The following is a 27,612-nucleotide window of genomic DNA, read 5'->3' on the forward strand; positions in this document are numbered from 1 at the left end:
GAGCTTTCAGGATGCTGCAACACTTAGAAATAGTGCCAGACCAAGTGACTGGAGAGATGCTGATGTTCCTGAGTTTGGAACTCATTGTCATTCTATGCATACTCTCCTGGCTTTTTCCCCAAACCTCTACCCCTCTTCCATCCATCTATCCGGTTTCTTATGCTGGACCCTTTTTCTTTAGTTTCCTTAAGATTCAAGGTGGGTTAGAGGTATAGGCCCAACAAGGGGAAGCCCTCAGCTGAGTTCTGTGCAGTTAGTTCTTGTCTGGCCAGGCCACCATTCTCTCACTTTTGCCTCATAATGTCCAAGTGACCTTAGACAATTGCTAGGCAAAACTTCCATCCCCTCCTCCCTTCTCCCATCACCCCACTCCTCCCCTTGGCCTAGAGCCTCAACTCCTGCAGTCCAACTCTCTGTTGGCTAGCAAGGCCTGTGACGTGAAGAAAAATCAATTTGGCCAGCTTCTAGGTGGTTCTGCCCAGGGGCTGCAGCAGGAGTCTGACCTGAGGGGAGGAAGGACAAAGAATCTCTAAGGCTTTTTTTTTGTTTTCTTTTTTCATTTTGCTAGGGAAGGGGGAGAAACAGAACAAGGCCTGAGAAAGGGGCTGGGGTGTTGGGACTCTGACCAATGGTAACTTGGACAGGAAACACATAGGTGCCTAAACCTGCCTGAAACCTAAAGGCGGAGGTCTGCCCTATAGATTCTCAAAGCCCTTGTGGCCTTCCCCACCCTCATCATTACCCCTCCTTCATTGTTTTCTGACTCCCTTTCTCTTGCAAAAGCTTCTCCTGCCCACCTTATGCCCAGCCCCAGCCTAGGAGGCAAAAATATGAATTTTATCTGCTTTTGAATTCTAATAGCCCAGAACCAGAGTTTGTTTTCCTTCACACCGGGGACCTGGTGTGTTTAGTGGGGAACGAGTGCACCTTTGGACGTAGAAGGGGTTGGGACTAGCCTCTCCCCTGACACTCCTGTCTGAAAAATGAGACCTGGACACCCTCCTCCACAGGGGTATAGGCAGCTGCCCTTGGAAGTTGAGTGGGTTGGGAATCTTGTGTGAGGGGGTTGGGGATGGAGAATGAGAAGAAGGCTCTCAATATGGAGAGAGAACAGTGACAGGGGCGGGGCGGGGGTGGGGGAGGAGGATGTCCCGGAATAAAAAGGGTGCAAGCGCCGTTGACTCTCTTCCCTACCCAGGCGACAAGCCCACCTCAGCCCCCTTATCCCTTCCAGAGGGGTGGAGTCCGAGGGAGGGACAGGCAGGCCAGGGAGGTGGGGAGCTGGGATGCAGCGAGTGACTTGGGTGGGGAAGGGGTGAGGGCGAGGTTACCTAGGAGCTTCGGGGGTGGGGGAGGAGGCGAGAGGAGAGAACCGGCGCCCCCTCGGGTGGACGCCGAACGGGAGGCCCCCCGCGAAGGAAGCCCCGCCCGCCGCCGCCCCGCCCAGGCCCGCAGCGCGGCGCTGCAGCGCGAGGGGCGGAGAGGCAGAGAGCCGAGAGAGGAGGACCAGACGCCCAGGTCGCCTGCATCCCTGTGCCGCAGGAGCGAGCAAGCGCGCCCCGGCCCTGCTCCTCAGCCTTCGCCCGGGCGCCCCACCTGCTTCCTCGGTCCCAGAGACCGAGCACCTGTCCTCCGCCTCGGCTTCAGCTGAGCCCCCCTCCTCCGGAGCGCGCACAGCCCTGCTGCCCGAGAAGTGCCCCAGCCTGTCGCCGGCGACCACCATGGCGGAGACCAACAACGAATGCAGCATCAAGGTGCTCTGCCGATTTCGGCCCCTGAACCAGGCCGAGATTCTGCGGGGAGACAAGTTCATCCCAATTTTCCAAGGGGACGACAGCGTCGTTATTGGGGTGAGTGTCGCCCCGGGAGGGAATTTGGGAAGATTCTACCCCGCCCCCGCCGAGTCTTAGCCCCTGGCTGTCACTGCACCCCCTCCCCGCCGCTCAGCCTCCATCCTCCGCCGCAGCCCCTCCTCTCCCCTGCATCAGGATGACTGGGTGTGGCCTGGCCAGGCTGGTGGCCAAGTCTCCGCAGAGTGGGAGGGGGCTACTTCCTCGCGGTCGGGGGACCCAACTCCCCTTTGCTGCTCGCTGCAGCGTCCGCACCCCTCAGAGCCGGTCCCATGTTTTTCTGATGTTTTCCCTCTCCCCTAGAGAAAGCGCATCTTCCCTTTGTTATTGGCTCGGATCTCTACCCCCACCTCCCAGGAAGGGAGGGGTAGACCAGTGGATGGGCTAGATGACAGGTGGGCAGTCCAGGGCTTCTGAGGGTGGAGGTATAAATGAGAGTGGGCTCTAGGACCAAGCCCTCCGTCAGCCCCTGAAGTAGTTGCAGCCTAGACTGGGGCGGAGGGCACAGATCTGATGAAGGGTTTTCTGAGGAATACATTGATGCCACACCCAGTCGGGGAAGGGGGCTCTGGGGTCCTAAGGAAATGTCTGCCTTTCCCTCCCAGGTACAGTAGGAAGAGGATTTCAGACACCCCAGTCCCCCCTAACAAATAAAAATAACCAAATCCTGAGGTCTTGATAGGTACTTGCTTATTCATCCTTTCTCTTGATGATCCAGTAAAAAAAGTAGCAAGTCGCTTCTACCTCATCATGACAGCCCTATCCGTGGAGGAGATCTTGTTAAGGAGGACTGATGTTTCCTGTGGGTTTGTTACTTGACGTGTATTATTTAATCCTCAAAACAACACTCTGAAGTAGGTATTAATGTTTCCATTTTACAGATGAGGAAATTGAGGCCCAAAGAAGTTGAATGACTTTCTCAAGGTCACACTGTTAACTCATGGATCTGAACCTTAATCTGTAACTCCAAAGCTCATAGATTTTCCTATCACACTGCCTCTGCAGATTTCTCTTCTGGACCTTTATCTGTGATGGCCTAAAGGGAATTCCTAGGGAATTCTTCACCCACCCCTCCTTTCCAAGGTTGGTAGGGATGTCAGGCTATGGGGTGAAAGGATCTGGGTGTCGAGTCCTGTAAGGCTTTGAGGGGTGCTGGGCCAGGAAATTGCAGCCAATTGGAGAAGGGAGGGGCACATATGAGGACTGCTGTCAAGGTCAGGAGCACTGTTTATATATCTTTGGTCCACAGTGCTTGGCACAAGGCATGCTTATTAAAGGAATTAAGGAAAGATGGGGAGGGAGCATGAGCCTTTTGAATCAGTGAGAATGGGACTTTGAATAAACATGTTTTAAGAAGAGCCTGCTTGTATGTCCCGTCCCCAAGGACCCCAGTTTGTCACCATGCTGAGCTGTCACCAACTGAACTCAAATGGGTGCCTCTGCCTTGTGTGTGTGCTTACATATGTGTGTGTTCACCACATACAGAGGGCTCTTGTCTTTCTTTGCCTCAAGGGCCTTAGGCTTTACAGTCTGGTCTGTCTGGCCAGGCTAACATGATCAGCCTGGGGGCTGCTCTCCAAGTAGTCTGGACAGCAAGCATTAGCTGTGAGAGTTGGAGCTTGATGGTCCCCTGAAGTATGAAGGCTGAGAAACAGGAGGGAGGTGGTCATGGGAGAGCCCATCCACAAAAGGCTTCTACTGTGAAGCCTAGTTTCCTTGCTTTATTTTTTTCAGGTAAGTCTGAAAAACTCCTTTAGGCTCTCAGGCCATCCCGGTGTGGCGGGCATGGGGCATGGGGTGATGTTGGGAGAAGGAGTGGTGGTATTGATCTGTCCAATTTGCTAAACAGGAAAGACACAGTAGAAGGTGGAGAAGGGGGAGAGATGAAGAGAGGCCCAGGGCCCCCTGCCAATTCAGATTCTATCTTAGTTCCACAGCTGGTCCTTCCCTGTCTGTTTTGCCTGATATTTGCAGGGCTGCACCTTTGTCTCACTGTGTATATTCCGTTGCCCAAGCCCTTCCTGTCAATCTCTCTGGCCGAGATAGATGCTGCTGGGGGGCCATTTTGTCTCAGGCAGCGTCCTTGGAGCTTGCCTTCCCAAGCTGACTGTTCCTTGCTCATTTGGGAGGAGGAGGGCTATAGGAGAAGGGATTCTGAGGTGACCCTTGAGTCCCACCAAGGGGAGGAAATCCCCTACCCACTTTCCTCTTTCCTCCTCGGTCTCCCTTTGGGGCCCAGCATCTGAGGAATTAATGGAGGAAGCTGCTTCAGGAAGGTGAGGGAAGAGTGAAGGGGGAGACAATAATCTCTCCAAACCCAGTCCCTGCTCCTTTCTCTAATGGCTCTCCTCTCTGCCTCTGCGGCACTGCGGCTAGCTCTGGGCTTCAGAGTCCCTAGTGTTTGTGGGCTTTTTCTGCTTGGCAAATAAGCTAGAAAGATAGCTCTTTCAGCCCTATCCCTCCCCCATTCCCCTGACTTCTCCTAGCAATCTGGGGGATGGGACTTAGCCAAAGTTAATGACCTGAGTCATAGTAGAAGGGTGTCTGGGTCACTGTCTGTGTGCTGTGTACCTTGTTTTGCTCTCTGTGTCACTCAGAATCCAGTGTGACTTTTTCACTGGACCCATTTAAGTGTTTCTCTGCTTTGGTCTTGGTGGGCAAAGTGTCCTGGTGCCTGCTGTCTGGGCTGTTGTTGCCTCTATACCAGACATGGGAGGGATGACAGTAAGAGAAGACAATGCACTCTCCCTCCCTCCCCCTGTTGCTCTCTCCCTCATTCATTCAAGTGTCCACAATATTTCCTCCCTCAGGTCTCCTAATGGGTTAGTAGGCAGGCAAAATCCAGAACTATCAAGTACTTCATTTAGAAAAGCAGGCAAAAATCCAGGACCATCAAGTACCTTATTTGGAAAAGCTAGGTTGGGACCTGATGGGTTATTGGATAAGAGTCAGTATTGTTTGGGGTGGCCTAGGATTCCTTTGATATCTGAAGAGGGGGAGCAGGTCTCCCTTTAGCTTTGGGGGAGTCTCATAAAGGAAAATAGAGAGGAGAGGTAATGTTCACCATGGCCAGTGTCTCTCCAGCATTACCATGGCAACAATCCCCAAGGGTGTCACCATGGAAATCAGGCCTCGTGCTCAGAAGTTCAGCCTTTACCAAGTGCTTTACTGAGGGTTGAAAAGGTTGGTCATCTTGGGACCCCTGATCTTAGGCCCTCCCATTAGCTTTAGTCAGCTCACATAATGGAAAACTACTGAAAGGTGCCAGGAGACACAAATGGAGTAGGCAACAACAAGGAGGTGTGGGGTGGGAAGAACAGAGCCCTGGGCTGCGGGACTCTGAAGGTGGGCTCTCTGGAGAAGGCTGTGAGGAATGCTTAGATTGCTGTGGGTAGGGGAGTGGATCTCAGGGGCATTCCTCAAAGGTGGAGAGTCTCCCTGAGTGTTTCTAATGAAATAAATCTTCCAGTCTCTGATGCTGTCATGGTGAGGGAGGGTTCCTGAGAGAGGATGGGTGAGAGAATCACATATTTCTGAAGATGGGGTTGAGGTTGGAAAAAAGGAGTGATGAAACATCTAGAGTCTGGAAACATTTGGAGAAATGCCCAAATGGGGAGGGGGGTGTGTGGCATGTGGCGAAGGGGAAAGAAAAGCCATGATAAGGATCTGATGCAGTGCTCAGTGTTCAGGCACTTCAGTTTTTGAAATTTTGAGAAAGAGAGGGAGAGAGAGAGAGGGAAAGGAAGAGAACACAAGCCAAGGAAGGGCACAAGAGAGAGGGAGACTCAGAATCCAAAGCAAGCTCCAGGCTCTGAGCTGTCAGCACAGAGCCTGACTCTGGGCTCAAACTCAAACTCACCAACTGTGAGATCATGACCTGAGCCCAAGTTGGATGCTTAACTGACTGAACCACCCAGGCGCCCCAAGTTTTTGGATCACTATGGCACTGGGGGTCTGGATTCAGATTGCTTGGGTTTGAGACCATGCCCTACCATTTGTCAGTTGTGTGACTGTAGGCAAGCTACCTTACTTCTCTGAAACTCAGTTCCCACATCTATAAAATGGAATAATAACAGTACATATCTTTTAGGATTGCTGTGAACATTAAATGAGATAATGCATATTGCTTAGCATAGTGACAGACACATAATAAACTCCTGATAAGAGTTAGATGTTGTTATAATTTTATACATGTTGTCTCCCCACAAGCTAGCCTTTGACACATTGGGAAGTAGTTAACATTTCCGCTTCTTACTAGTTGTTTTATCCAAACATCCAGGTCTCTAGTATCTTTTTACACTCTTACTCCATCAATATCTGTATTTACTTGACAAATATTTATGAAGAACATCCTGTGGGCCAAGGACTGGGCTCGATGTTGGGGCTTTACAGGGAATCCCTGCCTTCAAGAAACTCTTGGTCTATGTGGTGATCCAGGCTGTGGAGTGGTCTGGGCAGAAGCCTGAGAGGGGGCATCTGAAATGGCTAAAAAAAAAAAAAGGAAGGAAGGAAGGAAGGAAGGAAGGAAGGAAGGAAGGAAGAAATGGCTTTTGCTAACTATACTCACTCCCCCAGATTCTGATAAGAAACTTCCCACAACATACTATAGTCCGACTCAAAGTAATTGTGTGTCATGAAAAGACATAAATAATGGTGATGTTTCCCATGTGAGTAGTCTAGAGGCAAAATAAGTAGAAAACCACTGGTCTAGTTATTCGCATAAAAATAGCTGACAAACAAATTCATCTTGAGTTTAATCAATAGAAAATTTAAAACAAATCAACAATTTAACAGAAATAAAAATCTTAAGATAAAATAATGAACTAAACTTGGAATTTAAGGGCCTAGCCAAGAGTAAGGAAGAGATAGCAGGCCTTTCCAGAAACCCTGAAATTATAATCTGTGTCTATGGCTTTCCCTGCTTATGAGTTTCCTAAGTGGACCTATTTTTAGTTCTTGGATATCTTTTAGCCTCACAGTACGGAGAACACCACCCTTTTTACTCTCTGTGGTCTCTTCCTTCTTCTTGGCCTAGGCTAAGAAAAGGGGTTCTCAGGCAATAATTGCCTTCAGTACTTGGAGAGCGCCCTCCATTTTAATGCATGCATAGCCTCCTGTAGAATCCTTTAAGTGAGAGGATGAGACAAAGAGAAGGGAGAGAAAGAGTTGGTACCCATTTTCCCAGAAGGGAAGAAGGGAGGGGCAAAGTTGGCTCCAGAGTTCTACTTAACCCCCTTTGGCTGCATTCCTGGTTTCAAGAAGCATAGATAGCCATCATTGGTGGAGAAGAGGCAAGAGTCATTGGCTTGAGATAGACGTGTTTGTCTCTGTTTCTCGGCTGCTGGATGGGAGAAACACTGAGTTAGATTACAATTCAAGAATCAATTTTCAACACAAAAAAATTTTTAATTTAATTTAAAAAGAAAGGTATTACTGAGGAGGACAAGTATCAATGCCACTTTAAATCTGTTTAACACTGTATGATTTTCTTATATGTAATAAGGATTTTATTCTTTGTAAGGAAGTGTAATGATGAACCATTTGGATAAAAAGGATGAAAAATTCACAAAAGTCCTATGAATAATCCATAAACTCACTCAAACCTTAAAAAAAAAAGAATTAAGGTAGATTTTTCTTGAATAATATTAAACATAGTCTGATTGCAACACTAACATATTTTAATTGTTGACAAAATTAAAAACAAAGAGAAACACATGCAAGAAACTCAAAATCACTCAAAATCCCACCACCCCAAGAAAAACACTGTTAACAATTTAATGTATTTATTTCCAGTGAGTTTTTGCTGCATATATGCATATATTAATTTTAATAAAAGTGTATCATAAACTATATATTCTTTTGCAACCTAGTTTTTTTCACTAATATAATACTATGATTACTACTTTACCATCATTAAATATTTTACATAATTTTATTTATTTTTTTAAATGTTTAATTTTTTGCATATGTCTTAACATGCACAAGTGATAAAATTCAAATGATATAAAGAAGTATACAATGGAAAGTAAGTCTCCTTCCTACCTCTGTTTTCTAGCCACCCTGTTCCCCTTTCAAGAGACAACCAGTTTGCCTTTGATTACCAGTTTCTTATGGATCTTTCTAAAAACATACTATACATTTATAAGCAAAGGCAAATATACGTGCATATACTTTTAAAAAATTTTTTTATTTAAGTAATCTCACACCCAATATGGGGCTCAAACTCACAACCCTGAGATCAAAAGTCACATGCTGTACTGACTGAGCCAGCCAGGTGCCCGTGCATGTACTTTTTTTTTTTTTTAACAAGAATGGAAGCATAGTATACATACTGTTCTGTACCTTACTTTTTTTTTTTTTCCACTTAACAACGAGTCTAGGAGCCTTCCTTATCAGCGCATAAAGATACATCTCATTCTTTTTAACAACTTTATAATTTGTTGTAGGGATATGCCATAATTTACTTAACCAGGTCCTTATTGGTAGACTTTTAGGGTTATCCTATTAACTTGCTACTGCAAACAATTAAATGACCGTGTGTGTGTGTGTGTGTGTGTGTGTGTGTGTATACATATTGCATATGTGCAGTATGTCTATATAGGATAAATTTTTGGAAGTTGAGGTCTTAAAGTATATATATGCACTTAAAAATTTAAGAACTGGTTCTAAATTGCCTCTCACAGAGTCGGCTCCAGCTTATATATGCCTTCTCCAGTGCAATGCATTGGCCACTTTGATAGGTTAAAGTGGTATTTCATAGTCTTAATATGCATTTATCTTAATAATGAGGTTGTGTATCAATTCATTTTTAAGAACCACTATAATAACATCATTTTATGGTGTCGTATTTTATAAGAGGTATATAATTTACATTCAGTGAGTGCACAAATCTTATGCGGCTTGATGAATTTTATAACATATTTTGACACCCATGTAACCACTACCCAGATTGAAAACTAGAGTATTTCTATCACCCCTCAAAGCTCTCTCTAGCCCCCTCCTGTCAATATCACCCCCAGGCATCTGCTATTTTGACTTCTATCACTAGCTAAGTTTTGTCCTTTCTTGAACATCATACAAAGGGAATAATACAGTATGTGCTGTTTTGTTCTTTTACTAACACATTTTTGAAATTTATTAATGTTCTATTATGACATCACTTTAAAATTTTTTTTTTCGACGTTTATTTATTTTTGGGACAGAGAGAGACAGAGCATGAACGGGGGAGGGTCAGAGAGAGAGGGAGACACAGAATCGGAAACAGGCTCCAAGCTCTGAGCCATCAGCCCAGAGCCCGACGCGGGGCTCGAACTCACGGACCGCGAGATCGTGACCTGGCTGAAGTCAGACGCTTAACCGACTGCGCCACCCAGGCGCCCCTATGACATCACTTTAAATAGCAGCAAAGGATAAAAATATGCACATGCCATAATTTAATCAACAAAGTCCCCTAAAATGTTATTCCCCTTTAGTTGTTCTCAATTTGTTATTATAAACAGTGTGATAATAAACATTCTTCTTAAAAAAACTTATTCTTTTCTTTTCTTTTTTTTTAACATTTTATTTATTTTTTGAGAGAGAGAGAGAGAGAGAGAGAGAGAGCGAGCACGGGGGGAGGAGCAGAGAGAGAGGGAGACACAATCCAAAGCAGGTTCCAGGCTCTGAGCTGTCAGCACAGAGACCCATGCAGGGCTGAAACCCACGAACTGTGAGATCATGATGCCAGCCAAATTTGAACACTTAACCAACTGAGCCACCCCCAGGCACCCCATGATAATAAACATTCTTGTAGCTACATATTTGCTACAAATATTTTCATAGCATGAATTCTTAGAAGTAGAACATCTGAGTCAATGGATATGCATAATTCAAGGATTTTGATTATGTATTTCTGAATTGCCCCATAAAAATTGAATGGACATACTGTCTTACCAGAAAAGGATAAAGGTACCCATTGTGTGGAAATGAGACTTCCTTGAACCCTCACCTACACTGGGTATTATAATTAAGTTTGTGTTTTTCAATTTGATAAGTGAGTAACGATGTTACTGTTTTAGTTTGAAAACAGTGAACATTTGGAGTGTCTGGGTAGCTCAGTCAGTTAAGCCTCTGACTTTGGCCTCAGGTCATGATCTCATGGTTTGCGAGTTTGAGCCTGGGGTTGGGCTCTGTGCTGACAGCTCAGAGCCTGGACCCTGCTTCAGATTCTGTGTCTCCCTCTCTCTCTGCCCCTCCCATAGTCATGCGCGTGCTCTCTCTCTCTCTCTCCCAAAAATAAATAAACATTAAAAGAAGAAGAAGAAGAAGAAAACATTGAACATTTGTATATATCTTTCTGTTGTTAGTACATAGCGCTTGTCCATTTTTTCTGTTGAGTTTTATCTTTTTGTTACTGATTTATGAGAGTTCTTTATGTAGTAAGAATATTAATATCTTTGTTTGAAAAACTTAAGATTTTCTTATTTAAAAATTATGTATCTTGGGGGCACCCAGGTGGCTCATGCGGTTAAGCTAACGGCTCTTGGGATTCTCTCTCTTCTCTCTTTCTGCCCCTCTCCCGCTCATGCTTTCTCTCTTTCTTTCTCAAAACAAAGAAAATAAACTTTAAAAAATTATGTATTTTCATTTTAGAAAGCAATGTTTACAGGGACACCTGGATGACTCAATCAGTTAAGCGGCCGACTTTGGCTCAAGTCATGGTCTCAGTTTGTGAGTTCAAGCCCCACATCAGGCTCTGTGCTGACAGCTCAGAGCCTGGAGCCTGCTTTGGATTCTGTGTCTCCCTCTCTCTCTCTCTGCCCCTCCCCCATTCACGCTCTGTCCTCTCCCTCTCTCTCTCAAAAATAAACATTAAAAAAATTTTTTTTGTGGGGCGCCTGGGTGGCGCAGTCGGTTAAACGTCCGACTTCAGCCAGGTCACGATCTCGCGGTCTGTGAGTTCGAGCCCCGCGTCAGGCTCTGGGCTGATGTCTCAGAGCCTGGAGCCTGTTTCCGATTCTGTGTCTCCCTCTCTCTCTGCCCCTCTCCCGTTCATGCTCTGTCTCTCTCTGTCCCAAAAATAAATAAATGTTGAAAAAAAAAATTAAAAAAAAAATTTTTTTTGTAAAAGAATGTAATGTTTGCACCCAAAGCGAGGCTCGACCTCACGACCCTGAGATCAAGAGTTGCATGCTCTCCCAACTGAGCCGGACAGGTGCCCTTCATTTTAGGAAGGAAGTGGAAACTCCTAAAATTCCACTGTCCAAGAATAACCACTATTAACATGCTTTTCTAAGCAAGGTATACATACATACATATACATTTTTTTTTTTTTACAGAAAGGGAATCATCCTTTACATACTTTTCTTTTTGCTTTTTATACTGCATACTATTTAAAAAAAATTTTTAGTTAATGTTTTGGTTTTTTTTTTTTTTATGTATTTTTGAGACAGAGTGTGAGGGGGGAAAGGCAGAGAGAGAGGGAGACACAGAATCCGAAGCAGGCTCCAGGCTCCGAGCTGACAGCACAGGGCCTGATGCGGGGCTCGAACTCACAAACTGTGAGATCATGACCTGAGCCGAAGTCGATGCTTAACTGACTGAGCCACCCAAGCATCCCTATACTGCATACTATTTTAAAAACTACTTTCTTGGTTAACAGTACTTTGTGTAGTCTTGTCATTACACATTTTCTCTACCATCTTCTGTAATATTTTACATTAAAAATTTTTGTTAGTGTTTATTTTATTTATTTATTTTTTTTTAATTTTTTTTTTCAACGTTTATTTATTTTTGGGACAGAGAGAGACAGAGCATGAACGGGGGAGGGGCAGAGAGAGAGGGAGACACAGAATCGGAAACAGGCTCCAGGCTCTGAGCCATCAGCCCAGAGCCTGACGCGGGGCTCGAACTCACGGATCGCGAGATCGTGACCTGGCTGAAGTCGGACGCTTAACCGACTGCGCCACCCAGGCGCCCCTGTTAGTGTTTATTTTTGAGAGAGAGAGAGAGAGAAGAGAGAAGAGAGACAGACCATGAGCAGGGGAGGGGCAGAGAGAGAGAGAGAGAGAGAGAGAGAGGGAGACACACAATCCCAAGCAAGCTCCAGGCTCCGAGCTGTCAGCACAGACTAACCAATGGACCAGGTGCCCTGTAATATTTTACATTTTTAGTTTAAAAGCAATATGTTGTCACTGTAAAACATTTAAATATCACAGAAAAAATGTTGAAAGCATAAGTTCCTGTTATTCTGCTCTCCAGTGATACCCACCGTTAGCAGTTCTGTATATAGTCCCTCCATGTCTTTTTTCTAAGACAATTCTGTCCATATGCTTTTTAAAAAGTTTAATCACATTACACATACTGTTTTTATTTTTCACTTTATCGAGCTTGGACATGTCAATATATGTAAACCAACCTCAGTCATTTTAATGGGGGTGGAATATGGAGTTACCATAGCCGACATCTTGTTGATGGATGTTTGAATTGTTTCTAGTTTTACTTTAATACAAACTGCTGCACTGAACATCCTTCTACATAAATCTTTAAGTGCTTAAGTAAGTGTTGTAAGATGAATTCCTAGCACTGGAATCACTGATATAGAGTACAAACAGTATGGACATTTAAATATTTAACAGAATTTGGGGCACCTGGGTGGCTCAGTGGATTAAGCATCTGACTCTTGAATTTGGCTTAGGTCATGATCTTGCTCTTCGGGGGTTTGAGCCTCACGTCAGGCTCTGTGCTGATGGTGCAGAGCCTGCCTGAGATCCTCTCTCTTCCTCTCTCTCTGCCCAGGAGACAAAATGAAAAATAAAAGACTTGTCTCTCTCCATAGTAACCACAGCCAATATTTTTGTATAATTCCTTCTAGAAAACAATTCTACATATAGATGGAATAGTGTGAATATTCCCAGCACCACCATATCCAGCTCTGGCCAAGTTTTATGACTTTTCCTTAATTAGTTAAGACATGTCTCCCAAACTCTGGTGACCATAGACCTAGAGTTCTACATTTCAGTTGGATAAAGATGGGCTCTGTAGTAAAACAATTTGACAACTAAGTCATAGTCTCTATCTTTTTTTAAAATGCTTTATTTATTTTTGAGAGAGAGACTGAGTGCAAGTGGGGGAGGGGCAGAGAGAGAGACACACACAGAATCTGAAGCAGGCTCAGGGCTCTGAGCTGTCAGCACAGAGTCCAACACAAGGCTCAAACCCACAAACAGTAAGATCATGACCTAAGCCGAAGTTGGACGCTTAACTGAGCCAGCCAGGTGCCCCAGTCATAGTCTCTCTCTCTCTTTTTTTCCGATTTTTAAAAAAATTTTTTTTTTCAACATTTATTTATTTTTGGGACAGAGAGAGACAGAGCATGAACGGGGGAGGGGCAGAGAGAGAGGGAGACACAGAATCGGAAACAGGCTCCAGGCTCTGAGCCATCAGCCCAGAGCCCGACGCGGGGCTCGAACTCACGGACCGCGAGATCGTGACCTGGCTGAAGTCGGACGCTTAACCGACTGCGCCACCCAGGCGCCCCTTTTTTTCCGATTTTTATTTATTTTTGAGACAAAGAGAGAGACAGAGAGCACACGTTGGGGAGGGGCAGAGAGAGGGAGACATAGAATCTGAAGCAGGCTCCAGGCTCTGAGCTGTCAGCACAGAACCCGACGTGGGGCTCGAACTCACGAACTGCGAGATCATGACCTGAGCCGATGTCAGACGCTTTACTGACTGAATCATGCAAGCGCCTCAGTCATAGTTTCTTTAAACTGAATGGCAGGGAAACATGACAGAAATTTGTCACTTGTGGTGGAGAACAAACATTGTCTCATTTAATATTACCAGAGATCTTTAGTATGATTGGATAGTGAATACATACTTGGTTTGGCTCCCCAGGTTTAAATATTTTGTATCTTTAGCATTCTTTTTCTTTCTTTTTTTTTTTTTTTTTTAGAAAAAGAGAGAGAGTGTGAGCATGAGTTGGGGAGAGGGTCAGAGGAAGAGAGAATCTCAAGCAGGCTCATACTGAGTATAGAGGCCAATGTGGGGCTTGATCCCATGACCATGAGATCATGACCCAAAACAAAACCAGGAGTCAGACATTCAAATGACTGAGCCACCCAGGCACCCCTGTATCTTTAGCATTCTTATCAGCACACATGATTTGTAACATATAAACTGAATTAAGTACTTTCAAGTCAGTGAATTGCTTCATAGTTTCTCTTTACTTAAAGTTGATTCCTTAAAAGGAGACCCATGTTTCTGATTTCATATATTTCTTTCACAGAGAGAGAGAGAGAGAGAGAGCTTGCATTAGTGTTTGCACAACAGCTCAGTAGCTGTGGTATATGTATATTTCATTTACACAATAGGAAACATACTATACATATGTCCCTAACTTTCCATGTTTCACTTAACACATCTCAAAGATCCTTCCATATCAGGACATGTGGATCTATTGAGGAAGATATTTTTAAAGCTAGAGGTAGATTTTTAGTGTTAATGAATTGTTCTTCACTCTCCACAGCCTGTGGGCCTATTGTCTTTTCCCATTTGGTTTCCCAGGGAGGGGCCTGGAGTGGTAGAGTACTAAATCGTCACATGAAAACTAAGATCCCCTCACACGAACTCATGGTATGACACTTCTCAATGACACTCAGTAGCGCATGGGCACAACTCCTGGTGTCAGTACTAACTTTTGCTCCTCTTTCTCTAGTTTCCCTCATCCCCCCAAATCATCCATGGATATGGATGGTTGAAAGACAGGTGCCTTTGCAGACTAATGAAAGGGGGCTGCAGTATTTCTTCTCCCTCACACCCTGCCTGCTGATGTCTGCCATGTTTTATTTCCATTCTAGGGGAAGCCATATGTCTTTGACCGGGTGTTCCCTCCAAACACGACCCAGGAGCAAGTTTATCATGCATGCGCCATGCAGATTGTTAAAGGTAATGGATATATTTTTAGAATGTATGTTTTCAGGTTCCCATTCCCTACCCCACTTCTTTCCACCAGTGCTCTTTCTCTGCCATTTCTTCCAGATGTCCTTGCTGGCTACAATGGCACCATTTTTGCTTATGGACAGACATCCTCAGGGAAAACACATACCATGGAGGTGAGGGTTCTGACTTTCATGAGAGGTGAAGAGCGGGGAGTGATAATGAGAAGCCAAGGAATCTCAGTGTGGGGCAAGATCTTGGAATCAAGCTTGCTTGATCTGGCAGACGAAGTGAGGAGCATTACTGTTGTGGAAGTTTAGTGAAATCCCTCCAGCCTGCTGCGGTTTTCCATCCTTTCCACTATTCCAGTTTTTTTCCTTTTCATCTGGAAAAGCAGCTACAATAAGAGTTAAAAGGGCTACTCAGTTCTCTCCTTGTTCCACTAAAAAGGTAGACATGGCAGTGACTGCCTCCTACCTTAAGATGGTCTTCTTATCAGCTATTACCTTTGTGTTCATCTGCATTCTTGAGTTGTCTCATTCTTTCTGAGTCCCAACCTCATTCTGGAATATGCTTCCTCCCCAGGGAAAGCTGCATGACCCTCAGCTGATGGGAATCATTCCTCGAATTGCCCGAGACATCTTTAACCACATTTACTCCATGGATGAAAACCTTGAGTTCCACATCAAGGTGATCACAGCATGACAGTTGGGCATCCTCAGATGGGGCCTGGGAGGGGAAGATGTAACATGAACCCACTGAGAACCTGGGAACCCCAACTTATTTTCCTGCTCTAGTCACCTCAGCTCTTCTTCTCTGCTAAGATATTCTCTTCTGCCCTTTCGTTCCTACTACCACCATTTGAGTGAGTCACATTCACTTGAGATTCTTGTATCGGATTTAAGATAGGCCCTCTTCACTTTCTCCCTAACCAGGTTTCTTACTTTGAGATTTACCTGGACAAAATTCGTGACCTTCTGGATGGTGAGTGGTGTTTAATCCCGTTGGGTGGGTGGGGGTGTGAGGAGGGCAAAGAAAAGAAAGGTCACATTGCTCTTGGGATTGCGTGCTGTTTGGCAAGAGATGCAGAGGGCACACACACTCATACCTATGTTCCTTGCCTCCACTAATCAGAATTTCCAAAAACAAAGGGTCAGAAGATGAGCTTAGACACGCAAGGTGAACCTGCTCACCCAGAGCATAGAAACAGCCTGAGACCAGCTGGAACCTTGAGGCTAGAATCCTGGAGGAGGAGAAACTGAGTTTTCAGTGTATGCAGGGACGTTAAGCTTCATGGGGAAGTCTTTCTCCTCTTTTGCACATAGAAGAAACCACTGTGTCAGCAGACTACAGGGTGTGGGGTTGGGGATGGAAGTGCTAACCTTGCCTACCCTGCATTGTCTTGATTCAGTGACCAAGACAAATCTATCTGTGCATGAGGACAAGAATCGGGTGCCATTTGTCAAGGTGAGAGTGGGGACAGGGGCACCTGGGTGGGTGTATTGACAGTGGGGTTGTGGGAAGAAGATAGACCAGAGACCCAGAAGTTGGAGGGCAGATAGCTTGGAGGAGTGAGATGTGCTCAGGGACCAGGGAGAGTCCGAGGGCTCGGAAAAGACAGTCTTGAAAGGTCACGTGGGCAGTGTGCAGGTAATTTAATTTGCAGATCAACGTTCACAGGTCGCTGTCCATTTGCCCCCCCGCCCCCGCAGGGTTGTACTGAACGCTTTGTGTCCAGCCCAGAGGAGATTTTAGATGTGATTGATGAGGGGAAATCAAATCGTCACGTGGCTGTCACCAGTGAGTGGGGATATAAGGGCCTCTCGAGTCTGGGAGTCTGCTGCTTGTCTGCGTCCTCTGGGGCTGAGGGACTGGAAGTAAGCGAGGGAAGACTGTGTCCTCTGCAAGAAGAGGCTGCCCTTGTGTGTGCAACCCAGCTGCCTGGGAGACGCTGGGGCAGGGCTAGTCCTGACCGGCTCCCTCTCTCTCTGGGTGGGCCAGCGGTCAGTGGAAGCTGGGGGCTGAGGGCTTCGGCTCCACAGGCATTAGTACAGGGACTGCTCCTCCCTTGGTCCTGCAGACATGAACGAACACAGCTCTCGGAGCCACAGCATCTTCCTCATCAACATCAAGCAGGAGAACATGGAGACCGAGCAGAAGCTCAGTGGGAAGCTGTATCTAGTGGACCTGGCAGGGAGCGAGAAGGTTGGGGGCCTGGGGGTGGGGTGGGTAGGCAAGGAGGTCGGGGGGAGCTTTTTTTTTCAATCAAAATAACTTTTTCGTTGAGATATAATGTGCATACCATAAAGTTTACCATTTTGAAGTATACAGTTCAGTGGGTTTTAGGATATTTGGAAGGTTGTGCACCCATCGCCATTAGTTCTAGACCATTTCCATCACCTGTTAGCCATCACTGCTTATGCTCCCTTCCCCCAACCCCTAGCAACCACTAATCTACTTTTTTTTTCTGTGCATTTGCCTTTTCTGGACATTTCGTTTAATATGTGGGTAGCTTTTGGCAAGAGAGTTTAGGGTAACAGAGGAAGGGCCTTTTCTGTTCTCTTTCCCTGCCCCTGCCCCTCTTGGACTGAATCTCCCTACATGGAGAAGAGGCCATGAGAGCCCTCTCCCTCTGCAGTGCTTATGACTCACTCATCCCTTAATTCTCTGGTAGGTCAGCAAGACCGGAGCAGAGGGAGCCGTGTTGGACGAAGCAAAAAATATCAACAAGTCACTGTCAGCCCTCGGGAACGTCATCTCCGCGCTGGCTGAGGGCACAGTGAGTGTTCCTCAGGCCCCCTTGTTCTGCAGGCTGCACCCCGTCTTCCAGCTTCTCCTCCTGCTGCCGCTGCTATCTCATCACGCCCAGTTCAGGGGGTGTGCGATCCTTAGTCAGCACCACTGTCCTTTCTGATTCCCTTGTTGAGTATTGTCCTGATTCGTAATCTCCCCCCTTCCCCCAGAAAAGCTACGTTCCCTATCGTGACAGCAAAATGACACGGATCCTCCAGGACTCTCTGGGAGGAAACTGCCGGACAACTATGTTCATCTGCTGCTCACCATCCAGCTACAACGATGCGGAGACCAAGTCCACCCTGATGTTTGGGCAGCGGTCAGTGGCAGAGTCCCTTGTCCCTATGCCAGCCCCTGCTGCACTCACCCCTCAGGGTCACATAAGCCTTCGTGGAGGTCTCATCTCCTTGTTCTCCTCACCCAGGGCAAAGACCATTAAGAACACTGCCTCGGTGAATCTGGAGTTGACTGCTGAGCAGTGGAAGAAGAAATATGAGAAGGAGAAAGAGAAGACAAAAGCTCAGAAAGAGACGATCGCAAAGCTGGAGGCTGAGCTGAGCCGGTGGCGCAGCGGTTAGAGAGGGTTCCAGTGGGCACAAGAGACTGTGGGAGGAGGAGGCTTGGGGGACCAGAGGGGCCCTGTCTGGGGTGGTGCTTAAGGACAGGCGAACCTCCCAGGAGGGTTGTGTTTCTGGAGGCGTGCAGTAGAGCGGTCATGAGGGAAGGGGAGAGGGGGCTGACCACCCTTGTCCCACCCCCCAGCAAAGGTTGAAGGTGCACTTGGCAACAGAGTTGGAGACCTGCCCGGAGGTCTTGGCTTTGAGGAGCGAGGGAGGAAGGACTCCTGGATACAGCTCTGTCTCCTCTTGTCCCTCATCTTGTTCTGCCCCTTGGCCAGGAGAGAACGTGCCTGAGACAGAGCGCCTGGCTGGGGACGACGCAGCCCTGGGAGCTGAGCTCTGTGAGGAGACCCCCGTGAATGACAACTCGTCCATCGTGGTGCGCATCGCGCCTGAGGAGAGGCAGAAATACGAGGAGGAGATCCGCCGCCTCTATAAGCAGCTCGATGACAAGGTAAGGACATCCAAGGCACAGAGGGGAGGCCAGGGGGATGAAAAGTGAGGGATTAAGGAATTAGCTTCTACTGCCTTTTACAAATTTTTTTTATTAATTTTTTTTTAATGTTTATTTTTGAGAGAAAGGGTAGACAGAGCATGAGCAGGGGAGGGGCAGAGAGAGAGGGAGACACAGAATCTGAAGCAGGCTCCAGGCTCTGAGCTGTCAGCACAGAGTCCGACACGGGACTCGAACCCACGAACCGTGAGATCATGGCCTGAGCCGAAGTCGGACACAACTGATTGAGCCATCCAGGTGCCCCATATATATATTTTTTTATTTTAAAAGGGACAAATGCTCACTCATTACTGCAAATGTGGAAGATAGCAGTGACTAACATTTAGAATTGTTGAATTGCTGTATCATATATCTGAAACTAACATAACACTGTATGTTACCCATATTATTAAAAAAATTAGGGGTGCCTGGGTGGCTCAGTCGGTTGAGCATCCAACTTGGCTCAGGTCGTGATCTCACGGTTCGTGGGTTCGAGTATCGGGCTCTGTGCTGACAGCTCAGAGCCTGGAGCCTGCTTCGGATTCTGTGTCTCCCTCTCTCTCTGCGCCCCCCCCTCAAAAATAATTAAACATTAAAAAAATTTGGAAGATAAATAAAAATAAATAGAAGATTTAAGTCTCCCATCATCACACCATTCAGAAATAACACTACCAACATTTTGCTTTTCATCATACATAGAGCATGCAGTTGAGATGCACTGTGTGTGTAACTTTGCACCTGATTTCCTCATTCCATATTCTATAAGGAGCAATTTCCTACTTTGTTAACAATTCTTCATAAAAGTATTTTTTCATTAAAAATCTTTTTTGTAAAAGCATTTTAAAAGCATTTTAAAAGTCCACTTATCAAAACATATTTATTTATTTATTTATTTATTTATTTATTCAAAACCTATTTAACCACTTGCTTACTGCAAGGCCTCTAGTTTTCTTTGTTTTGGGTAGTTTGTTTTTGCTCTTATAAGTAACCCTGAAAGGTCTGTCTTTGCCTCTGATGCATAAGACTTTGCTTTTGAATGATTTGATTAGAAGGGAGGACCAAAGTGGGAGTTCTTGGTTAGAGGCCGTGTCCTTTTTTTTTTTTTTTTTAATTTTTTTTTTTCAATGTTTATTTATTTTTGGGACAGAGAGAGACAGAGCATGAACGGGGGAGGGGCAGAGAGAGAGGGAGACACAGAATCGGAAACAGGCTCCAGGCTCTGAGCCATCAGCCCAGAGCCCGACGCGGGGCTCGAACTCCCGGACCGCGAGATCGTGACCTGGCTGAAGTCGGACGCTTAACCGACTGCGCCACCCAGGCGCCCCTAGGCCGTGTCCTTTAATCTAAAGGCTTTTGCTGGGTATTGGCAGGGTTAGATCATCTTCTAGAAGAAAGGAATTTGAAAGTGAGGGTAGGAGTGAGGTGAGAGGCTGAGGGGAAAACCTCGTTTTAGGTTTTGGGGTTTCTAACTCAAAGCCTGACTGGTCTGGATTTTTGTCAGGATCCGACCTCTGGCCCCAACCCCATCCATCTAGACTGGAAGGGGCTGCCTTTCTTCACTCCCTCTTCCCCCCTTGCCTCCAACAGGATGATGAGATCAACCAGCAGAGCCAGCTCATAGAGAAGCTTAAGCAGCAGATGCTGGACCAGGAAGAGGTAATGGGAAGGAGGACAAGACATGAGAGGAGAGCGGTGTGTTCCCAAAGAAGGGCTTAGTCTTCTGCTTAGGACTTAGTCACCCCCCAAAACTATAGAAGTCTGGGGACTTAACTGGGGCTTTGTGTAAACCACGGATTTTGGAGTCTGGGTGCTTCTTCCTTCTGTTGTCCTGCTTCTAAGAAGCCTACACCCCGCTTCCTCCTGACTTTCACTTTGGCCCTTGCTCCTCTCCTAGAGCTGTGCGCTCCAGGCTTCGGGTGCCAGAGGGACCCTGTCTGGGGTAGTGCTCTGAGCTTCCCCAGACCAGGGGACCATAGCGGTGGTCCCTCACGTGCCTTACCTCTTTCTTGAAGCTGTTGGTGTCCACCCGAGGAGACAATGAAAAGGTCCAGCGGGAGCTGAGCCACCTGCAGTCAGAGAATGACGCTGCTAAGGATGAGGTGAAGGAAGTGCTACAGGCCCTGGAGGAGCTGGCCGTGAACTACGACCAGAAGTCCCAGGAAGTGGAGGAGAAGAGCCAGCAGAACCAGCTTCTGGTGGATGAGCTATCTCAGAAGGTGGTGAGTGGCTGACTGGGGTGCAAGAGCTCCCTGGCCTCCAGAACGTCCCCTACATCCAAAGGGACCCCTGCGTCACGTTTGTGCCCTTGCACTGCTGTGTGGTGTGTTGTGGGAACCTTTCCCACCTGTCACCACACTGCCCTCCTGACTCCTGTCTCTTCCAAACCCTTTTGCAGGGCCCATGTTCTCTTTGTAGCAGCCCTCAGGGTCATGTATGAGGGGGAGGCCTCTGCCTGGGCTAGGCAGGGGGGTAGGAAGATGGCAGTGGGATGACCTAAGGGGCTGTCCCCAGGCCACCATGCTGTCCCTGGAGTCTGAGTTGCAGCGGCTACAGGAGGTCAGCGGACACCAGCGAAAACGCATTGCTGAGGTGCTGAATGGGCTGATGAAGGACCTGAGTGAGTTCAGTGTCATCGTGGGCAACGGGGAGATTAAGCTGGTGAGTGGAGACAGAGGCAGGAATCTTGTTCAGGTCATTCTTGTTCTGGGCACTGGTGGGAGATGCAGGGTGGATAGTCCAGGCCCTCAGGGATGCTGAGGAAGGTGGGCCAGAGATCTGGGAAACATGCCTTTAGCATGGGGTGCTTGGATGGCTCAGTTGGTTGAGCATCCGACTTCGGCTCAGGCCATGATCTCCTGGTTTGTGAGTTCGAACCCCACCTCGGCCTCTCTGCTATCAGCACAGAGTCTGCATCCGATCCTCTGTTCCTCTCTCTCTCTCTGCCCCTCCCCCGCTCGTGCTCTTTTGCTTTCTCTCTCAAAAACTAAACAAAAATTAAAAAAAATAAACTAGATACAGGAAAACAAGTAGAATTTTGCACAGACTCAACTCTAAATACACCTTCTAAAGGGTGCTGAATAAAGAAGGAATGGAGATGTGCCTATAGCAGGCTTTAGAGATGAGGCACAGATATGAGAATGATATATGCAAATCTGTGGCAGTGAAAATGACCCATCTGGGCGATCAGGCAGAACAGTTTGACTGCAAAAGAAAATCATATTGCTTTATAAGGAAGAGGGCGACTGTGGGAACTGGATCTTTAAGTGCAGGTAGAAGGATTTAATACGAAATGCCAGGTGATGGCAGGTAAAAGTTGTTTGGAAAATACTTCTCCCACCCGAATCCCTGTGTGTGTGGGTGTACACGGGGATCGGCAGGGTGGAAGGGAATGGGCAAAAGCTTCCCTACAGCAGAGAAGTACCTCTTCCTGCCTCCCCCCACCCTGCAGCCGGTGGAGATCAGTGGAGCCATCGAGGAGGAATTCACGGTGGCCCGACTCTATATCAGCAAAATCAAATCAGAAGTCAAGTCTGTGGTCAAGCGCTGCCGGCAGCTAGAGAACCTGCAAGTCGAATGTCATCGCAAAATGGAAGTGACTGGGCGGGAACTCTCCTCCTGTCAGCTCCTCATCTCCCAGGTGAGCGCTGGGCATTGAGGGCCTTTGCATGCAATGGGAAGGAGGTGATTCTGTAGCTTGTGGGATAAAACTCCTAGCACCTACTTTCATGTCAAGGACCTAGGGTCAACCAAAGTCAAGGATAGAAGAGCCTGGGGTGGCAGGGAAGGGTCCAGGCCAGGGAAGTGAAGGGTCAGAGGAGATAGCACCCTCTGAGCTGATGGGGTCTAAAGGAAGGGTCCAAAGAAATGGCCTCTGGCCCTGTGTCTTCAGGCAGGCGCAGCAGGAGGGGAGGGCCTGGGAGAGCTGCAGAGGTCTGTGCTGCCTGGAGTTGTGCCCTTGACTCCACCCTTCTTCTTCCTTTCACCAACCCTTCCCCCATTAGCATGAGGCGAAGATCCGCTCGCTTACAGAGTATATGCAGAGCGTGGAGCTAAAGAAGCGGCATCTGGAAGAGTCCTATGACTCCCTGAGTGACGAGCTGGCCAAGCTCCAGGCCCAGGGTGAGGCCTTCTTAAACCTCCAAACCACTTATCCTGGGATCTGAGATCCCAGAGGGGGCAGGGAGGAAAAGTGGCAGACATCAGAAGAAACCACCTGACAGCATACTCATCCAATGCATTAGACTGACATCACGGAGGCCAACTCATACGCTACTTAGCATGCTTTTGCACGGAGCTTATTGTACACGAACCATAAACCCTCCGTTGATCTCTTTCCCTGCTGTGTCCAATTGGACTGTCCTAACCCAGAAGAACATCACGGAGGGTCCATACTGGGTAGATGTCGCCTGCCCGACCCGGAGCTCTGGTCACAAAATGGAAGTTCTTTCCGGAGGAGGTAGGTGTGAGGTAAGCTGTCTTTCCTTCTTTCCCTCAGAAACTGTGCATGAAGTGGCCCTGAAGGACAAGGAGCCAGACACACAGGACGCAGATGAAGTGAAGGTGAGAGGGGAAGCTGTAGGGGACCACTGGGGCTTGGCAGGGCCGAGCCGGCCCGCTCCAAGCTGGTGTCAGGGAGTCTGGCTTTGAGTGTGGGGTGGGGCTGTTTGCAGAAGGCCCTGGAGGTGCAGATGGAGAGTCACCGGGAGGCCCATCACCGGCAGCTGGCCCGGCTCCGGGACGAGATCAATGAGAAGCAGAAGACTATCGATGAGCTCAAAGAGTAAGAGTCCCCCTGGGCAGCCCCGGCCTCCCCGGGTCCTCTTGCCTTGCTGTGCCCACACGCGTGCTCCCTCTTGGCCCAAGGTCTGCTTTACTCATTTCCAAGCGCCCCTCCCCCAGCGATGCCACAACTTTATCACCTAACCCCGGGAGACACGGGAGTGAGGACTAGTCCCTCTCCTTGAGCTCTTGTGATTGGATAGCTCAGGGTTCCTCACTCTGTCAGCGGCCTGCGTCTGCCTCTGATATCCAAAGGTAGACGCATCAGTCCCGACTTGGCCCGGCTGTACCGGAAGGAAAATGTTTGCAGCGCCCGTCTTCCCCTTCCCGGTCCCTGACATCATTCTGTTCTCTCCGACACCTCCTTGCCCTGTGCAGCCTGAATCAGAAGCTCCAGTTAGAGCTAGAGAAGCTTCAGGCTGACTACGAGAAGCTGAAGAATGAAGAGCATGAGAAGAGCAGCAAACTCCAGGAGCTGACGTGAGTGATGGGTATCTGCCCTCAAACCCGCCGCCGCGCAGGCTCAGACTGCTACTCACTCACACCGGCAGAGGCAGGGCGCGATGCAAATGTGTACATGGCAACCTCGAGAGTCATGTGATGGGGCGGGGAAGGGAAACAAAGAGAGACTTTCAGAAAGGACCTCTACTGACTGTTAGCTGCCACGGAAAGATGTTTGTGATGTTCTCTTAAGTGTGAAAGGCAGGTTACAAAACAGTATGAATGGTAGGATCCCATAAAGTTTTTGGGGGCTCTACACGCATAGAAGTAAGAGTCTGGAGGGGGTGGGGCCCCCTGGGTGGCTCAGTGGGTTGCATGTCACGCTCTTGATTTTGGATGGGTCATGATCTCACAGTTTGGGAGTTCAAGCCCTGTGTCGTGTCGGGCTCCATGCTGAGAGGGTGGAGCCTGCTTGGGATTCTGTCTCCTTCCCCACCCCCAGCTGGTGCTCTCTCCCTTTCAAAATAAATAAATAAACAAAAACAAAAACAAAAAAAGACGAAGAAGAAGAAGTAAGAGTTGGGAAAGATGGACACCAGAATGTTAATGGTGGTTTGATCTGTGAGTAGTAGAATTATGGGCTTTTTATGAAATTCATCTTTTTTTCTTTTCTAATTTCTACACAGTGAACAGGGTAATTTGCATAATAAATAATAATAAAGTATAGATCAAAGGAATGGAGAGGGAGGAGAAAGGGAGGAGGGACTGTCCTGAGGGACTCTTGTGTTTCCTTCTTCTCCCCAGATTTCTGTATGAGCGACATGAACAGTCCAAGCAGGACCTCAAGGGTCTGGAGGAGACAGTTGTGAGTGGTTTCTCTGTACCAAGTTAACAGGGTGAGGTGGGGACTTCATTTCTTCCCCCTGATTTCTTCATAACCCCATTCCTTATGCAGAGTCAGTCTGTGGCATAATCAGGACACATCTTTTCCTAAAGGATGAGTGATTCACCTGACTAGGCAGACTGAAGGTTCCAATAATTTTGAAGTGAAAAAGTTGACCTGGTAATTTGGCCATCCCCAATTTTTCACCATACTTTCCAGGCCCGGGAACTCCAGACCCTCCACAACCTTCGCAAACTGTTCGTTCAAGACGTCACGACTCGAGTCAAGAAAGTGAGTGCCTTCCTAGGATTTTTCACAGCCCCCATATTTTCCTCCCGTCCTCAAGTTTCTCTGACCCCTCCGTCTTTAATCAGAGTGCAGAAATGGAGCCCGAGGACAGTGGGGGGATTCACTCCCAAAAGCAGAAGATTTCCTTTCTTGAGAACAACCTGGAACAGCTTACAAAGGTTCACAAACAGGTAAGCGAAGGGGGCAGGGGTGAAGAGAACTCTTGAGGCCAGGTGCCGAGGAGACCCAAGTCCTCTGAGGCCCCTTGGATTTAGGAAAACCTACTTGCATGTCTTCCTTACTTTTCCCTTTGACTTTTCCTCCGAATCCCTTCTTTATCCATATTTGGTCCCACTTTTCCCTTGTTCTTTGTTCCATGCCTGTTCTCCCCTCTCAAAGCTCCCTGCCTGCCTCTGCTTAAAGTGAAATTCCCCAGGCCTATGGATGTGGAGGGAGAGGTTGAAACTGATAGAGGTTTCAGAGGCATGGGGCTGTGGCGCCACATGAGGGATACTGGTCAGAGACAGGAAACGATGGGACAAGACAGAAGCCGGGGGAGTTGGGCTTTCTCTCATGGAGAGAACTCCATCTGCCTAGGCCTGGGGCAGGCATGCAGGGTAATTAAAGGATGTCCTCCAGATGGCCCAACCACCCCCTGATCGGGGCCGGTTGAAACTCCTGTGTATTAAGTTGCTGCCTCTCTGTCCCCCTCCTTGCTGCTGCGGTTCCTTAGGTGGATGACTGGGTTTCAAAGGTATGGGGTGGGGAGGCAGAAGGGGCAGTCCAGAGGAGTCAGGACAGGAAATGTTTGGCGAGGACAGAGCAGGAGCACCCTCCCTAGTGCCAAATATCTGAGCCTTGAAGACAGTTGTGGCAGTGTATCAACTGGCTCTTCTGATTCATAAAATAAACCCTAATCTATCCTTCATTCCCTTCTTTCAATCCACCTTAACATTGGATTTAAACTCATGTTCTCAGGGCACCTGCCTGGGTGGCTCCGTCGGTTAAGCACCCGATTTCTGCTCAGGTCATGATCTCACAGTTCGTGAGTTCCAGCCCTGCATCGGGCTCTGTGCTGTCAGTGCAGAGCCTGCTTCAGATCCTCTGTCCCCCCCCCCCCTCTCTCTCTGCCCCTCCCGACTTGCACTCTCTGTCTCAAAATTAATAAAAACAAAACAAAACTCATGTTCTCACTAAATCGGAGCTTAAATTTCTCAGTGCAGTGCCCAGCATATTTAGCAAATATTTGGCACACCTTTTCTTTTTTTCACAAATATAATAAAAGGAAAATTCCCAGAACTGTGGCCCAGTGATAATCTGCAGGTTTATGTATTTTATTTGGGCCTGCAGAGGGCTACACTATCATTTCCCCCCCTTTGTTTATTATAAAGCAGTATAACAATATAACAACATTACAGAAAAGTTGAAAGTCAAGGGAAGAAACATTTGTAATCAGTTCCGCCTTCCTATTTTCATCTCTCTGTGTTCACTTTCCTTCTCCGTCCAAATGGATGTCATATTGCTTATTTTTTCCCCAGTGTTTTTGTTTTGGTAACACACACATAAAATTTACCGTCATAATTACTTTAGGGTCAGTGGTACTAAGTGCATTTGTATTCGTACTGTTGTGCAACGTCACCACTATCATCTCGCAAAACTGCACCTCTATACCTATTAACAACAGTAACTCCCCATTTCCCCTGCCTCCCAGGCCCTGGCCACCATCATCATTCTTCTTTCTGTCTCCATGATTTTGTCCCCTTTCAATACCTCCCATAAGTGGAATCATACAGGATTTGTGCTTTGTGACTAGCTTGTTACCCTTAGCGTAATGTCCTCCAGGCTTATCCACATTGTAGCATGTGTCAGGACACAGGCTGTGTCCTTTTTCCTCATGGAAGCATCTGCCTCTGCTCTAAGTCCCAAAGATCAAAAACTACTCACCTGTAGAATGGAGGACTCCTCATAATGTCCTACTTCAGCAGAGACAAGACTAGGAAGGAAAATGAGAGAGATGCAGAAACTTCCTCAGCGAATAAATAGAATCTTAAATGGGCAGGACTGCAGCCCTATTATTAATCAAGCCAAACTATCCCCAGAGCAAAGCATTGTTTATAATCTTGAAATTGTCCAGAGTGAAAGAGGCACAGAAGTGTTCCCAGCTCTGCCCTTTCTCCCGAGGTCCCCACTAGACTCATTTACCTGGTATCTTCCAAGGCTGGCTCTGGCAGTCTGTAGGGCCCCCGGTTATTGTATGAAACCCTATAAAAAGGTCAGGAAGTCTTTTCTGGCTGCCAAGTGGTTGCTGCCACTCTCTAGCTTAATTTAAATGCGGGAGGGGCAGCCCAGGAACCCCTTGTATGTGAAGGTAATGAGCACAAATGTTTGTGAGACCTCAAACATTTTCTTTCCCTCCTATGGGGTGCTGTGCGTATGTGTGTGGGTCGGGGGTGAGGTGGGGCTCCCGTATTCCAGCTTCTGCTCCTGCTCTGCAGCGCACCTAACCTGCACTCAATGCCATGTCCACCTTCCAGACTGCTACCGTGC

General features: G+C 47.4%; 1 protein-coding gene across 2 annotated transcripts in view; it reads left to right on the forward strand.

The window, feature by feature from the left end:
* The first annotated feature begins 1,408 nt into the window (after positions 1–1,408).
* Positions 1,409–27,612, forward strand: part of KIF5A (kinesin family member 5A) — a 32,037-nt gene continuing 5,833 nt past the window's right edge. The window contains exons 1-24 of one of the 2 annotated variants that reach the window (XM_045464382.1): positions 1,409–1,850; positions 14,690–14,777; positions 14,871–14,944; positions 15,354–15,458; positions 15,704–15,752; positions 16,180–16,235; positions 16,481–16,568; positions 16,849–16,973; positions 17,443–17,547; positions 17,732–17,880; positions 17,986–18,134; positions 18,460–18,635; positions 20,262–20,330; positions 20,687–20,893; positions 21,186–21,332; positions 22,123–22,311; positions 22,676–22,793; positions 23,170–23,234; positions 23,345–23,454; positions 23,832–23,933; positions 24,699–24,759; positions 24,997–25,068; positions 25,152–25,256; positions 25,799–25,819. In XM_045464382.1, the coding sequence (XP_045320338.1) occupies positions 1,722–1,850; positions 14,690–14,777; positions 14,871–14,944; positions 15,354–15,458; positions 15,704–15,752; positions 16,180–16,235; positions 16,481–16,568; positions 16,849–16,973; positions 17,443–17,547; positions 17,732–17,880; positions 17,986–18,134; positions 18,460–18,635; positions 20,262–20,330; positions 20,687–20,893; positions 21,186–21,332; positions 22,123–22,311; positions 22,676–22,793; positions 23,170–23,234; positions 23,345–23,454; positions 23,832–23,933; positions 24,699–24,759; positions 24,997–25,068; positions 25,152–25,256; positions 25,799–25,819 (2,559 nt within the window). In that variant the 5' untranslated portion in view covers positions 1,409–1,721. The remainder of the gene's footprint in view (positions 1,851–14,689; positions 14,778–14,870; positions 14,945–15,353; positions 15,459–15,703; positions 15,753–16,179; positions 16,236–16,480; positions 16,569–16,848; positions 16,974–17,442; positions 17,548–17,731; positions 17,881–17,985; positions 18,135–18,459; positions 18,636–20,261; positions 20,331–20,686; positions 20,894–21,185; positions 21,333–22,122; positions 22,312–22,675; positions 22,794–23,169; positions 23,235–23,344; positions 23,455–23,831; positions 23,934–24,698; positions 24,760–24,996; positions 25,069–25,151; positions 25,257–25,798; positions 25,820–27,612) is intronic. The other variant, XM_045464383.1, reaches the window with a different exon arrangement.

The sequence above is a fragment of the Leopardus geoffroyi genome, chromosome B4 (genome assembly GCF_018350155.1).
Source record: "Leopardus geoffroyi isolate Oge1 chromosome B4, O.geoffroyi_Oge1_pat1.0, whole genome shotgun sequence".
In the NCBI taxonomy this organism is placed as follows: Eukaryota; Metazoa; Chordata; class Mammalia; order Carnivora; family Felidae; genus Leopardus; species Leopardus geoffroyi.